Source organism: Micromys minutus (assembly GCF_963924665.1).
Source record: "Micromys minutus genome assembly, chromosome: 4".
Lineage (NCBI taxonomy): Eukaryota > Metazoa > Chordata > Mammalia > Rodentia > Muridae > Micromys > Micromys minutus.
In genome coordinates, this window is record NC_137973.1 from 14,372,876 (window position 1) to 14,386,725 (window position 13,850).

The following is a 13,850-nucleotide window of genomic DNA, read 5'->3' on the forward strand; positions in this document are numbered from 1 at the left end:
ATATACATAACTTTCATTCTGGTTTAAAATATTTAAAACTTGTATATCTCCATTTATTGCTCAACCATTGTTATTACTGTTCATAACTATGAGACAACTGTTCTTAACAGTAGGGTCTGAACTGGGAGTTTCTTTCCTTGATTGCATTGTATATTGGGCAATATATTTATTCAGAGTATTTTAGGCCACGTAGCTTAAAGTGATCCATGAACATTTGTTCAAATCTTTTATTATTCCTATTGATTGTTGAATAATTTGCAATCATCTACAGGAGATTATTATTCATTTTATATATGTAATTTTGTTAGATTTCTGAGCAGTATATTTGCTGCTCAATGATTCGTGGAGTTGGTCTCTAAATATTGCTTTTACATGACTTAATAGTTAGTATAACATTTACAGTCCTATGGTTGACTTAAGAAATCTTTTCCTTAACAAAGATTATGGAAGTATTCAAAAACATGACCCTTGAAGTAGGAAGGTTTGGTTATAATTCTTCTCCAAGGCTTTAATTAAATTAAATTTTTATTTTTATTCCATTAGTATGAGCTGTACTTATATTTCCTTACTTTTTCTCCTTCTTCTACTACTATCCCAAGCACCCTCTCAAATTTGTTTGTTGTTGTTGTTGTCTTGTTTTGTTTTGTTTTAACTTCCTTTCTGTAATATTAAGCTTCCAGCTAAATCTTTTGTGTTCTTCTAGAGGAACAGCTTACAGCCCAGTGGCAGCCAGCCCTGCATACTTTGTTCACATGTCAATCCATCCTCAGGTCCCTCAAGTCTTCCTTCTCTTCTCTCATTCCTTTCTTTGCTTGTTCTGTCCTTCCTCTTTTCCTCTCTTCTTCCCCAACTATCTCAATCCTTCCTTTCTTTCATTTTCCTTCCTCATTCCTTCCTTTGTTTTCTTTCATTCTTCTTTCCTTCTTTTCTTTCTTCTTTGCTCCTCCTTCCTTCTTTTCCTTCCTTTTCTTTTTCTGTCTCTTTCTTTCTTTCTTCCCTTCCTTCCTTCCTTCCTTTCTTCCTTCCTTGCTTCCTCCTTCTCTCCCTTTCCTTCCTTCCCTTCCTTTCTTCTTTTCTTTTTTTCCTTCTTTCCTCCCTCCTCCCCTCCTTTTTTCCCTTTCCTTCTTTCCTTTACCTTCCTTCCTCCTTTCTTTCTTCCTTCCTTTTTTTTATTTTCATTTGTACTTCTTCTGAAGAAGAAAGTACTTATTTTTTTCTCAATTTAATTGTGCATAAAAAATTGAGATAAGATTTATTTTGTATCTTAACTGTACAGGAATTATGTCCATGTCTTGTTTTAACTGTTGCTGATAACATGTTGTCAAGTTCCTCTTACTACTAAATAGGTAATATATAGCTTTGTAGAATTTTAAGGTTTCTCTGTTTTATATTCTTTAATTTCCCCGTAAACTTTATGGATGTAATTTTATTTATTTTCTATTACCATTGTCCGAGATCTATGTACCATCTTTAATCTACTTATTGTTATTTTTTACATTTACAAGAAACTCATTTTCAGATATTTGATTTTGTTTTGCTATATTATTAGACAGGGAAAAAAAGAGCTACTTTGCAAATGGCATATCTTCAGAATTTTAACAACATGAATCCAGATATAGCATCATCATACCATGGCCTCTTCTCTTGAATACTACAAAGAGCATTCAGAAAGATGTAACATTCATGAGACAGCAAAATGCAAAACTATATATACTCCACACAGGTTTCTTTTAGTAGAATATCAGAGTTTTTGTTGGTCTTACCAGCATTTCATTGTGTAGCTCAAAATGGAATTAAAGTTGTGATTTTCTCACCTCAGCTCTCCAAGCATGGGATTCATTGAGGTTCAATGTATAAGAAGATACTTGGCATCATGCTACATATGACATTTTTCAAATCTCATTTTATAAGCTGTTAATCACTAAAGTAAAGTTTTAGTGAAGAGAACTAAAATGGCTTCTGTTACTACAAGCAGTAGTTTGAACACAAGTAGCCAAAGATTACTTTATAGAATTCTATTAAAAATGCTATTATTTGCATATATTCAAGCAAAAACACAAAAAGACAATTTTAATAGCTTTCTTTTAATCTTTGTTTATAAGGTTACAGTTATAAGCACAGACACACACACACAATGCATACTCTCTCCTTATCCTACTGAATTTTAAAATAGGTTTAAATAGAATGATAGCTGCATATATACATACTCTAATAGAATATGCTAATTTATACAGTGTACATGTCTGCATGAATACTTAATTCAGCACTAAAGTATTCTTACTGCAAGTTAAGAATAAAGATGATTAACTATTAATTTAAAAAAATAAATTATATTACAAAGAGCAAAGATAGACATGATGGCCGTATAGATGAAAGGCTTTCTGCTCAGTTTATCTAAGGGAAGACTCTGCTGATCTGAATATAATTAGCTTCAATAAAACTCACTCTTTTGTGGATAAAATTTTCTGTTATGTAGCTAGGAATATACACAATTCAAAATATTTTCCCAAAATTTCTATAGTTAATAATTATATCAAGTGATTTTAAAATAAAATATAATTTCAAAGAAAAAGTTTTTTGGACATATTAGTATTACCTGATGTCTTAGTTAGGGTTTTATTGCTGTAAACAGACACCATGACCAAGGCAAGTTTTATAAATAAAACATTTAATTGAGGCTGACTTACAGCTTCAAAGGTTCAGTCCAGTATCAAGGCAGAAACATGGCAGCATCCAGGCAGGCATGGTGCAGGAGGAGTTGAGAGTTGTACATCTTTATCCAAAGGAAGCCAGGAATAGAATGAGCATCCTCAGGCAGCTAGGAGGAAGGTCTCTAAGCCCATCCCCAGAGTGACACACTTCCTCCAACAAGGCCACACCTTCTACTAGTGCCATGCCCTGGGACAAGCATATGCAAACCATCACACCTGAGTAGTAATTCTATATTCTAATTATAGGTTTCCATTAAAAATCAATTTAGAAAGTCAAACCTTTGCCAACATTTATATTGATGGTCATGTTACATAATTAATAATGCAATACTTCACTATAAAACATAAAACTACTTCAAATAATATACCAATTTTAGGAGAAAGTTTTTGAATATGTCTTCATTGTAAGCTTGTAACAATTATGTTTTAGGTATCTCCATAACTAACATTAATATTATGTTACTAAGATTGATGTTTATCTTATCTCTTATGTGATTTAAAGAGCATAGATGCTGTACGTTAGAAATAGAGATATAGTTATTAATAGTTATCATATTTATGTTTTCTATATATAATGTTCTATTTTTATGTTTTAACTATGAACAAAATTATTTAAAAATTTCACACTATTTCTATTCATAATCAGGATAGTAACCATTTGTTTGTTATTATTTATATGTGTGTGTAAATTTTACCATATGGGTTCATGCATCTCAGTGTTTATATATAGTATATGTGTGTGTATATGTGTGTGTATAAATATACATATATGCACACTTGGCAGGACTTATATTAAAGAATGACAAAATATTCTCATGCTTTTGCTATTCAGGATGCACCAAAAACATGCAAATATTTGTACATCTTGAGAAAAATTAGAGTGCCCATACAAATGAATCAGCAGTGTAATTTTTATCTAATTTTCAGTGTTTCTGATGTAATTTAAAAAGAAGATATTTGGTTAAATCTCTATAAAAATATCTTTTAGTTTAAAGACTATTCTGCCTACTTCTTGAATAATGAAAATTAGTAAGAACCTGAATAACAATTCTTCTTGCCTTGTAGACAAGATACAGTGTAATAGAATAGGAGTTTTTCTATTTCGGACTTCCCGAGTTATTCACGTGTGGGACTGTGCTAAAAGTCACACAAATCTTTTAACGTGAGTACTTCCCATTGGCCAAAGGACAACGTAGGTGTCATGTCTGCCCTATTCTTTCAATGTAAAATCATGCCATTAGCAGTACTGAGAGTGATAATGGTACCAAATTCCAAACATCCATTTGTTGAATGGTTAAAACATATAAAACTCATTTTTGTCTTTTTCTTCAAGACAGATAATGTTTTGTTCATTCAAGAACAAAACTAAGGAAAAAGTTGAACTTGGAATGGTGAGAACAGATGAGAGGTATCTGAGGAGAAGTTACAGTTACTACACCACTTCAAATTAGAACCTGTAGAGACAGGATGCAGTGGGTATGCATGGCCCCCAGTTGAGAGATGGGGCCACCCACACACACTTCAAAAATATTAATCCAGAATTCCTCCTGTCTAAGCAAAATGCAGGGACAAAGAGTGGAGCAGAAACTGAAAGAAAGGCCATCCAGAGACTCCCTAGGGATCCATCCCATCTGCTGACACCAATCCCAGACATTATTGCTGATGCCAAGAAGTGCGTACTGACAGGAGTCTGGTATAGTTGTTCCCTGAGAGGCTCTGCCAGAGGCAGGCTAATACAGATGCTGATATACACCACCAAACATTGCACTAAGCCTGGGGACCCCAATGGGGATGTTAGGGAAAGGACTGTAGGAGCTGAAGAGGTTTGCAAGCTCATTGGAAGAACAACAATATCAAACAACCAGACCCCCCAATACCTGCAGAAACTAAACCAACAACCAAAGAGTACACAGGGTGTACCTATACTCCAGCTAAATATGTAGCAGAGAATTGCCTTATCTGGCATCATTGGGAGGGGAGCCCCTTGATCCTGTGGAGGCTTGATGACCTGAAAGAGTTGAATGCTAGGCTGCTGAGGCAGGAGTGGGTGGGTATGTGGGGGTGTACCCCCCTAGAGTCAGATGGTAGGGAGAAGGGGATAGGGAACTTGAAGAGGTAAAACTATGAAGGGGTATAACATTTGATGTATATAAATAGTAAAATAACCAATTTAAAAATTAGAAGACATATTGAGGGTCACTCAGTTCCCGTAAGAAGTATCTAAAGCCAAGCTGACAATTGTGATATTTTTAACCTAGCTCAGGCTGAGTTAGCTGCCCTGTAATATTCAACAACAGGGAGTCAGAATAAAAGTTTGCACATTAGGCAGGAGCTACAGGGTAGATCCACAAGGGTGCAGAAATGGAAGGCACTGTCACTGGCTGGCTGTTAATTCTTATCCGGTGAGGATCGACAGAAAAGAGAAAAGCTACATTCAGATTTTCAAAAAATGTGCTCATGACTCTGCATAACCACTGATAGACATATAAGTATTAGATAAAAGACATGTTTATGTATAAAATTCAAAGCCTGGAAAATGATTGTTTTTGTACCAGCACTCAGACAAGGGAAACAAACAAAATCTCCTTTCACTGGTATGTGATTGGTAAAATGTGGGGTGCTTTCTTTTTTCTCTACTTTTAATAAATAAATCTACTTCTTTAGAGTCAACTTATGGTTTCCCATTGAGCTCTACAACTGTTCTCTGAAGCTGGCCAACAATGACCTCACCTCTCGTGTTGTATAAATCCATCAACAATAAACAATAAACAACATCATTTTTATTTCAGTGATGATGACACAGAATGTGTGAAAATGGTAGCTAAATAATTTATCTGTTTTTCAGGTGAAATCTGCCAGGCTTATTTAACTCTCCGTCTGATGTTCATTTCATGTTTAGTAGTTCATTTCCTCATGAGGATGCTTGTCAGTGAACTGAACCGACATGTCATTTTGACCTTTAATTCAAAACAATTTTCTCTTTTCTTTACTTCATTTCCCTGTTGTTGAAATTAAAAGCCAAAAAACATTGCTATGCAAACTCTTCATACTAATTAATGCTGGAAAATGACCTACTCACCAATAATACACTGATCCTTTATCATTGCAGAGGTTATCCAGTTGAGTGTGCCTGAAGATCAGAGAGTAAGCATTACTGCAGCCACCGTGGGACAAAGTGCTGTTCTGAGCTGTGCCATTGTGGGGTCGCTGAGACCCCCTATCAAATGGAAGAGGAACAACATTGTTCTAAATAATTTAGATTTGGAAGATATCAATGTGAGTACATAAAACACAGATGCTGCCAGTGTGTGCATCTTACATGGTTTACTTCAGGCTCTGTGGTACCCGAGGAACTAAATAACTACTGGATACAAAGAAGAAGAAAGTTATTAAACGATTGTATATCTATTCTACCAGTTGGTAGGTGCCCAACAGAGCAGCTATAATTATGCAAATCATTTATATTGGTGTAGTAAGATTATGTCATAATGCACTAGTGAGCGACTATATCATCACATTTTTTTTAACAAATTTCTCTTTAGTTTTAAATTGCAAGTTATATTTCTAGAAAATTCACACTTAATAATTATCTCAGTAAAAATCATTTAAGCTCAAATCTGCATGGATGAAATTGTGCATGTTTAGAGTTTAATAATAAAAAGTTAAGACTTCCATACATACGAAGTGTGGTGATGTACATGAGTGTATGGTGTATGTGTGTGTGAGAGTGTGTGTGCATGACTGTGTGTGTTTTTAAAGATATATTGAAAGTTACTGGAGAGGCATAATATTTAGCTCCTTGAAAATATGACTCATATTTTGTAAAATACACATTTCTTTAGTGGTAAATGTGTCTATTAACTAAAAAATACATTTTGCTACTTTATAGAACATATCTCTGGGTCACTCTCGAAATTGATTCCCTGTCTGTCATGGTACTAAGGATGAGTTCTGGAAGGCAGATATGTATCTAGAGGATAACTTTACGTACATTTTGTACTTCTAACATACATACATACATATAGTAATTTTTAAGAAATACTAAAATAATAGTGTGTTGTGCACTTGTTAATAAATCCCAAATACTTAGGGAGTACATTCTAGAAAGAATGTGTGGTTGAATGTTTCTGATAGCATCACATTCTCTGATAGAATTGAAGTGTAGCTCTATTTCAAATTATTGATCTTTATCTTTCTTGAATGTTTTTTATTTATTTTTACTTGTGATAATTTCATTTGTACTAAGGCATTTTAATCGTATGTACTCCTCAATTCTTTTCTATAATCACTACCAATTTCCACAAGGGCTATTTAACTACATGTGCTTGTTTATTGTTTTACATACACACGCACACACACACATACACACACACACACACACACACACACACACACACACACACACACACATTTATCCTGAAGGATTTACTGTTGCTTACAGGCATATTTTCAGCTGACCTTATGAAAATGGCAATTTTCCAGGCTCATATCCCTAAAGTCTTACTGACTCCCCTTTATTCAATTCTTCAAGGTCCGTAACTTCTCATCAAGGGCTGGATTATTTTTGAGTCCTTGCCCTGTGCGTACTGGGATATAGACTGGTTGGGTCTTTTGCAGGTCTTGTTCAAGCAGCCACAGCCATTGAGAGTTCTCAGGTATACCATTTTGTCACACGTAGACAATACTATTTCAAAGCAGTTTTCCAGGTCCCTGGCTTTTACACACATCCACCTTCAAGATATTACCTGAGCCTTAGGGTGAATGAGAGCAAAATATTCTCTGCAATATAACCTGTCATAAGTCTCCTTTTCTTAAACCAGAGTTGCAAAAAACAAGCTTCTCTGACCAAGGCTGACAGTAACACTGCTATGGGTATGAGGACGTGCAATTAGAAGGTAGCTGGCATTTATGTTTATTTATCAGTATAGTAGGAGATATTTCCTAGGTTCTATGACTTCTCGAATTTACCTCTCGGTGTGCAAGCCTCAGTTCCATTTCATGAACACCTTCCTGTTTCAAAACCAATACCACTTGGGTGACTCTTACACTTTAGGAAGTACAGCCTTGGCTCTCTCTGAAACACAGCTTCTTTGTGCTCTCAGAAACCATGCCCCCAAAAGATTTCACCTCAGTGATGCTGTTCTCTTTTCAGTCACTGCTTGTCTCTTAGCTCCAGCCAACCAGCATCAATTGTCACAGTAGTCCCTTCTACTCTAAGGCCAGAACACATGGTCAAAGCTGCCAAGTTCTGCTGTTTTCTGAAGCTGGAACCTTCCCCTACCTCAGTCTATTACCAACATTTCTGTTTTCCAACTCCCTTTCTGCCTAAGCTTGGTTTTCCTGGAACTTGCTTTATAGATTGACCTTAAACTCAGAGATATGCATCGCCCTGGGATTAAAGACATGTACCATCATGCCTGGATGTAAGGTTTTCTTCATCTAAGTCTTGTTCTGTGCCTGGTCAGCCTTGAACTCAGAGATCTGTTTTGCTCTGTCTCCTGGCATTAAGGGTTTGTGCCAGTATATCTGGATCTAAATTTAGCTGGGTAGGATCTTACCTCCAAATCTCTTACTGTTTCCTCCTAGAACATAGGATTCAGTTCTATTTCACTTCCTGGTGTCCATTTAATATTTGAATAATATGTTTTATATATTTCCTTTCTAAGTTTGTTGTGCTTGCTCAAACACTCTTCATGAGACTTAACCAGAGAACAAAGTCTCTACTGAACTTTTTAGAACCATCCTTTGTCAATGCAATTAGTCTGATTCTCTTCACCTTAGGCTCAGGCAGACTCTTCAGAAAGGACAAAAAAGTAGCCACATTCTTCACCAAAATACCACAAAAAATTCTTTGTGCCACATACTAAACTTTTTCTCTGAAACATCTTGGGACAGATTAACATAGTTTAATAGTTGTCAGCAACAAAGCCTTTCATATTCGTACTAGGAGTGCCCATTAAACCCCACTTAAAGCATCCCACTGCTTTTCAAAGCCAATGTCAAAAATTTATATTTTTTCAAACAAAAGCATGGTCAGGCCTAGCAGAACAAAACCCTACTTCTGGTACCAATTTCTGTCTTAGTTTGGTTTTTATTGCTGTGAACAGATACCATGACTAGGTCAACTCTTACTAGGATAACATCTAACTGTGGTTGGCTTAGAAGTTCAAAGGTTAAGTCCATTATCATTAGGGTGGGAACATAGGTAAAATTCAGACAGGCATGGTGAAGAAAGTGCTGAGAGTTCTAGATCTTTATCTATGTTTCTAGCATATACTGGCTTCCACACAGTTAAGATGAGGGTCTCAAGCCCACAGTGACACATCTATTTCAACACTGCCACACCAACTAATAGTGCTACTTCCTGGGACAAGCATATATAAACCATCCCAGATGCCATTGCATCTAGTGAGCTGAAGCTATCTGTGTGCATCGTCATTCCTATTTCTTGCCAAATTCTTGAAAAGGCTAATCAGTGTTTTGTGGTTTTCAAGTTTCCTAGGCCAATAAATTAAGTAAACATAGCCAAGGCTGACATAAAAATACAGTACATCTTCAGGAAATACGTGGGCAGATGATGACTTAGAAAACAGACACAGCATTACAGAGAACTGAACATGCAGGATGTAGTGACTATAGGGACTAAACCAAGCAAAGTCACCATCAGCAGTTCCTTACAGACAATTTTTACTCTGCTTCATTTTGTTTCAGAAACAATGGATTTATCAACCACAGATCTTGTCTGTACCTTATTTATCCAATCAATGACTATTTTGCTATATATTTTATTCTCACGTACACTAAATTTTGATGTAAAATTATATTGTACTACTTAGATTAAAACTCTAGTTTTCCTTTTTTCACTATAATTAGTTCAATATACTTAAACCTTAGTATAAATATAAATAGTAGATTCTTGTTAAATTCAGTACTGTGTAAAAATGACTATATATATGTATATGTGTATGTGTATGTATATGTGTATATGTATATGTGTATATAGATAGATAAAATGTTTTACATTTACAAGAAGCCAAATGCTGCAATATGACAATGCAGATTATATATAGTAATAAAATGCTCTCATAAAATATAGATGAAAAGATGATATAATTTATATTAATATGAACTTCACTTTATAGAAATGGTTACTAGATAAAGAATGTTCAGAAAAACTTACACTTATATGTTATAAATACATAATTTTAGTTTAAATATGAAATACTTATTTAAAGAACTTCATGTTTATCTGAAGCTGCTTAAATTATATATTACATTCTAGATATGGCTTTTTACTGGTATGACATTCAAATTATTTTGAATACTCTATTAAGTCATTTTGCTACAAAGGATGCTCTGGATTATTTCAGTGGTGTTAAATGCTGGAGCTGACAAAATTACATGCAAATTATATCCATAAACTTTGTGCATATCTATTCCTGAACATTTTCTCATTCAATATCTTACTCTGTATATCAATCTAAATTATGCCAAGGGTTATAGACATCTGAGCACAAGGGAGTGCAAAGATACTGCTGAAATGGTTGCCCTGGAGGTAAGTCTAATATCGTACCTGTGATCCTGGCTTTCATCTTTAAGGACTTGTCAGGTTTTATAAATACTGTAATAGCTATAACTACCCAAATGTACTTTAATAGTCTAGATTCTATATTCAACATCACAAAACAGGTATAAGGTTATCTCTGCTTTTAGAAGAGACTTTTTGGAAATATCAAAGGTTTATAGATAGACAATGCGTTAAAATAACTGCAGCAAACATTGCTCAGGGGTGTATGAAAGTGATTATTTAGCTAGGCACATGCCACTTCTCAGCATTCTGTTACTGGAGTCAAAGACGGACATATATATTGATGTCAACAAGAAACCTTTATCATTCTAAACAAGGCCATTGAAGAGGACTCATAATATCCTAATTTATATGACCCTTTTCATTTTCTTTGTGCACTGGTTAAATATGATTATCCATCTGGCTTAAACCTTAGCAGCACTAAGCCCAATTTATTTCCAGTGCTAAATTGAACAAGGGCTCATTTGTTGATGTGCTTGATTTGTTTAATAGGACTTTTCTCTTTGTACCCTCCCCAGCTGTGGGTGTACTTTTTCCCTTGGATTATTATTATTTTTCATTCTATGGGCATGGAATTTAACCCACCTATCAAATAAACTAGCTTAACTAGAATGCATATTCTTTCAAAAGGAAGTATAAAATCATTTTGTATTTTCTACAAATAAAAAAATGCAAATGTGCTCATTTACTACTGAAATACTGGCATCACATGCAGATTTTATGATTTAACGTTCCCTGGATAGTTTTTTAAAGTTTAAATCAGATCAAATATAAGCCTCTGGGCAACTGAAGATCTGTTTTGTGATCATCTCTGCTGATTGCCACCTGTCAGTACAAGCTGAATTGGGATTCAGTTATTCCCTTTCCTGACTTCAGTAGGTAGTGTTTTATTGACGATCATTGGCCTGAGTTATTGAATTCTCTGATCCCATTGTGGCTCTTGTTGCAGAATGCTCTTGTCTTATCCCTGTATTCTCACTCCCATATGTATAAAACATTCTGTCATGTTTATGTTCATGAACCAATTAGTCTGATATATATATATATATATATATATATATATATATATATATATATATATATATATATATATGATATTCTTTCTGCCCTAGAAGTGGTGCCTGATAATAAGAATATTGAGGATTATTGTAATGGTCGTCTCAATTTCAGGGGCATTACAAACTTTCAGGGTAATCATTGCAGATTTTTAAAATCATTTCACTTTGCCTTACTTGAGGAGAAATCAGAAAAATTCTATAAATTTCAGCACCAACAAGTTCATGACTACTCCTTTTCCTACTTTATTAATTTTCAATGCCTTCTTACAGTTACATGGATTAGTAAGGAAAGAAGGCTGAAGGCTTCAAACTTCTAGTGTAAGTTCTTTTTATCTATTTCACTGTAGTGAAAAAAAATGTCATGTGAGATCAATCTTCCTAAATTTTTAAAGGCACAATAAAGTCTTGTTAACAATAGGCATACTATTTTACAGCACATACCTAGAACTTATTTATTGTCCATAAAAGACCCCTAGTAATAATTCATTTTTCTCCCATAGTCCACAGAGAAGATTATTCTATACTAAATCTATGATCTTGACTTTTGTAACTTCCTCATAAAGTGGGATCATGTGGAGATTTTTCTTTGTGACTGCTCTATTTCCCTAAGCATAATGACCTTCAGGTTTATCAATGTTGCTCATTATAAAGATTAATAATGGTATGTCTTCTCACTTTCATCTACTTAATAATTTCTTTACCTTGGTGTCTTAGTTAAGGTTTTCCTATTGCTGTGACAAAACACAATGACCAAAAGCAAATAAGGACAGAAAGGGTTTATTCAACTTGTATGTCCACATTGTTCCACATTGTTTATCACCAAAGGAAGACAGGACAGGGACTCAAACAGGGCAAGACAGGAGTTGATACAGAGTTTAAGGAGGGATGCTGTGCACTGACTTGCTACTCGTAGATTGATAAGCTTGCTTTCTTATAGAATGTAGGACTATCAGCCCATGAGTAACATCCTCCCAATGTAAGGGCACTCCTACACTGATCATTAGTTGAGAAAATGACTTATACCTGAGTCTCATGGAAACTGAGGTTCCTTCCTTTCTGATTACTCTAGCTGTGTCAAGTTGATACATAAAACGACCAAGTACAATTGGCTACATTGAAGTATACATTAGCATAGAAATATATTTTGATTTGGTGATTACAATTATTTATCATATACTCCCAAAGTGGGATTGATTTTGAACATGATAATTGATTGTATAATTTCCCCCAAAATTGTATGCAGTCATTCATAGTAGATACTGTGCTGTATATTGCAACCAAGTGACCATAGATTTTATAATCTATATCCTTCACCAATTATTCTATGTTTATTGATATTTTTATTGGGCAATAGTCATTGAATGCAAAAAATGACACTTACATTTTCATGATTGTATCTGTCATTATTGCTACTGTATGTATAGGATGGGTCAGTGTCTGCATGCACCATGAAGTTTCTGTGGTAGGCAGAAGACAACTTTGCAAAGTCATTTATCTCCTTCTTTCTTTGCATCCGTAGCAGAGACTAAACTCACTTTTCCTGGTTTCTCCATTCAAGAGCCATCTTTCTGGTCCTCTTTTATGGCTCCAATTTGTACTTTCTATTAATATCATCAAGCCTCAAGACATTTGTCATGCCAGTCATGTATTTGCTTAGTGGAAATATCTACTTGGGTTCTCTACAACATTCAGTTGTGTTAAGGACTATTATTATTATTATTATTATTATTATTATTATTATTATTATTATTATTATGCTAATAAGGTGGAATCAATCAAATCAACATACTTTCTCAAGAGAAACATTTAATGAACTAGGCACAGAAAGGAAGTAAAAGGATTTTATTGGTTGATATTTTATTCTTCCCATTGGGTTGCAAACCCTTCTAGCTCCTTTAGTCCTTTCTCAAGCTCCTACATTGTGGTCTCTAGGTTCATTACAGTGGTTAGTTGCAGGCATCCTTATCTGTATCAGCATGGCTCTGGCAGAGCATCTGAAGAGACAACCATATTAGGCTCCTGCCAGTAAGCACTTCTTGGTATCAGAAATAGTGCTTGTATTTGGTGGCTGCATAAGGGGTGGATCCCCAGGTGAGGCAGTCTCTGAATGATCATTTTTAAAATCCTTGCTCTACTATGTGTCCCTGCATTTCCTCCCATGAGTGTTTTGTTCTCCCTTCTAAGAAGGACTGAGCATCCACAGTCTGGCCTTCCATCTTTTTGAGATTTATAAGATCTGTGAATTGTTTCTTTGGCATTCAGAGCTTTTGGGGCTAGTATTGGCTTATTTGTGAATGGATACCTTGTGTGTTCTTTTGTGCCTGGGTTACCTCACTCAGGATGATATCTTCTAGTTCTACCCATTTGCCTAAGAACTTCATGAAGTCATTGTTTTTAATAGCTGAGCAGTACTCCAATGTGTGAATGTATGACAATTTCTGTATCCATTCCTCTACTGAAGGGTATCTGGGTTCTTTCCAGCTTCTGGTTATT

General features: G+C 34.9%; 1 protein-coding gene across 3 annotated transcripts in view; it reads left to right on the forward strand.

Moving 5' to 3' along the window:
• The window catches only part of FSTL5 (follistatin like 5), a gene marked incomplete at both ends in the record, with an annotated part of 572,330 nt that overhangs the window by 337,854 nt on the left and 220,626 nt on the right, over nucleotides 1-13,850 (forward strand). For all 3 annotated transcript variants that reach the window (XM_080915373.1, XM_080915374.1, XM_080915375.1), the window contains one exon: nucleotides 5,821-5,987. In XM_080915373.1, coding sequence (XP_080771499.1) covers nucleotides 5,821-5,987 — 167 coding nt within the window. The remainder of the gene's footprint in view (nucleotides 1-5,820; nucleotides 5,988-13,850) is intronic.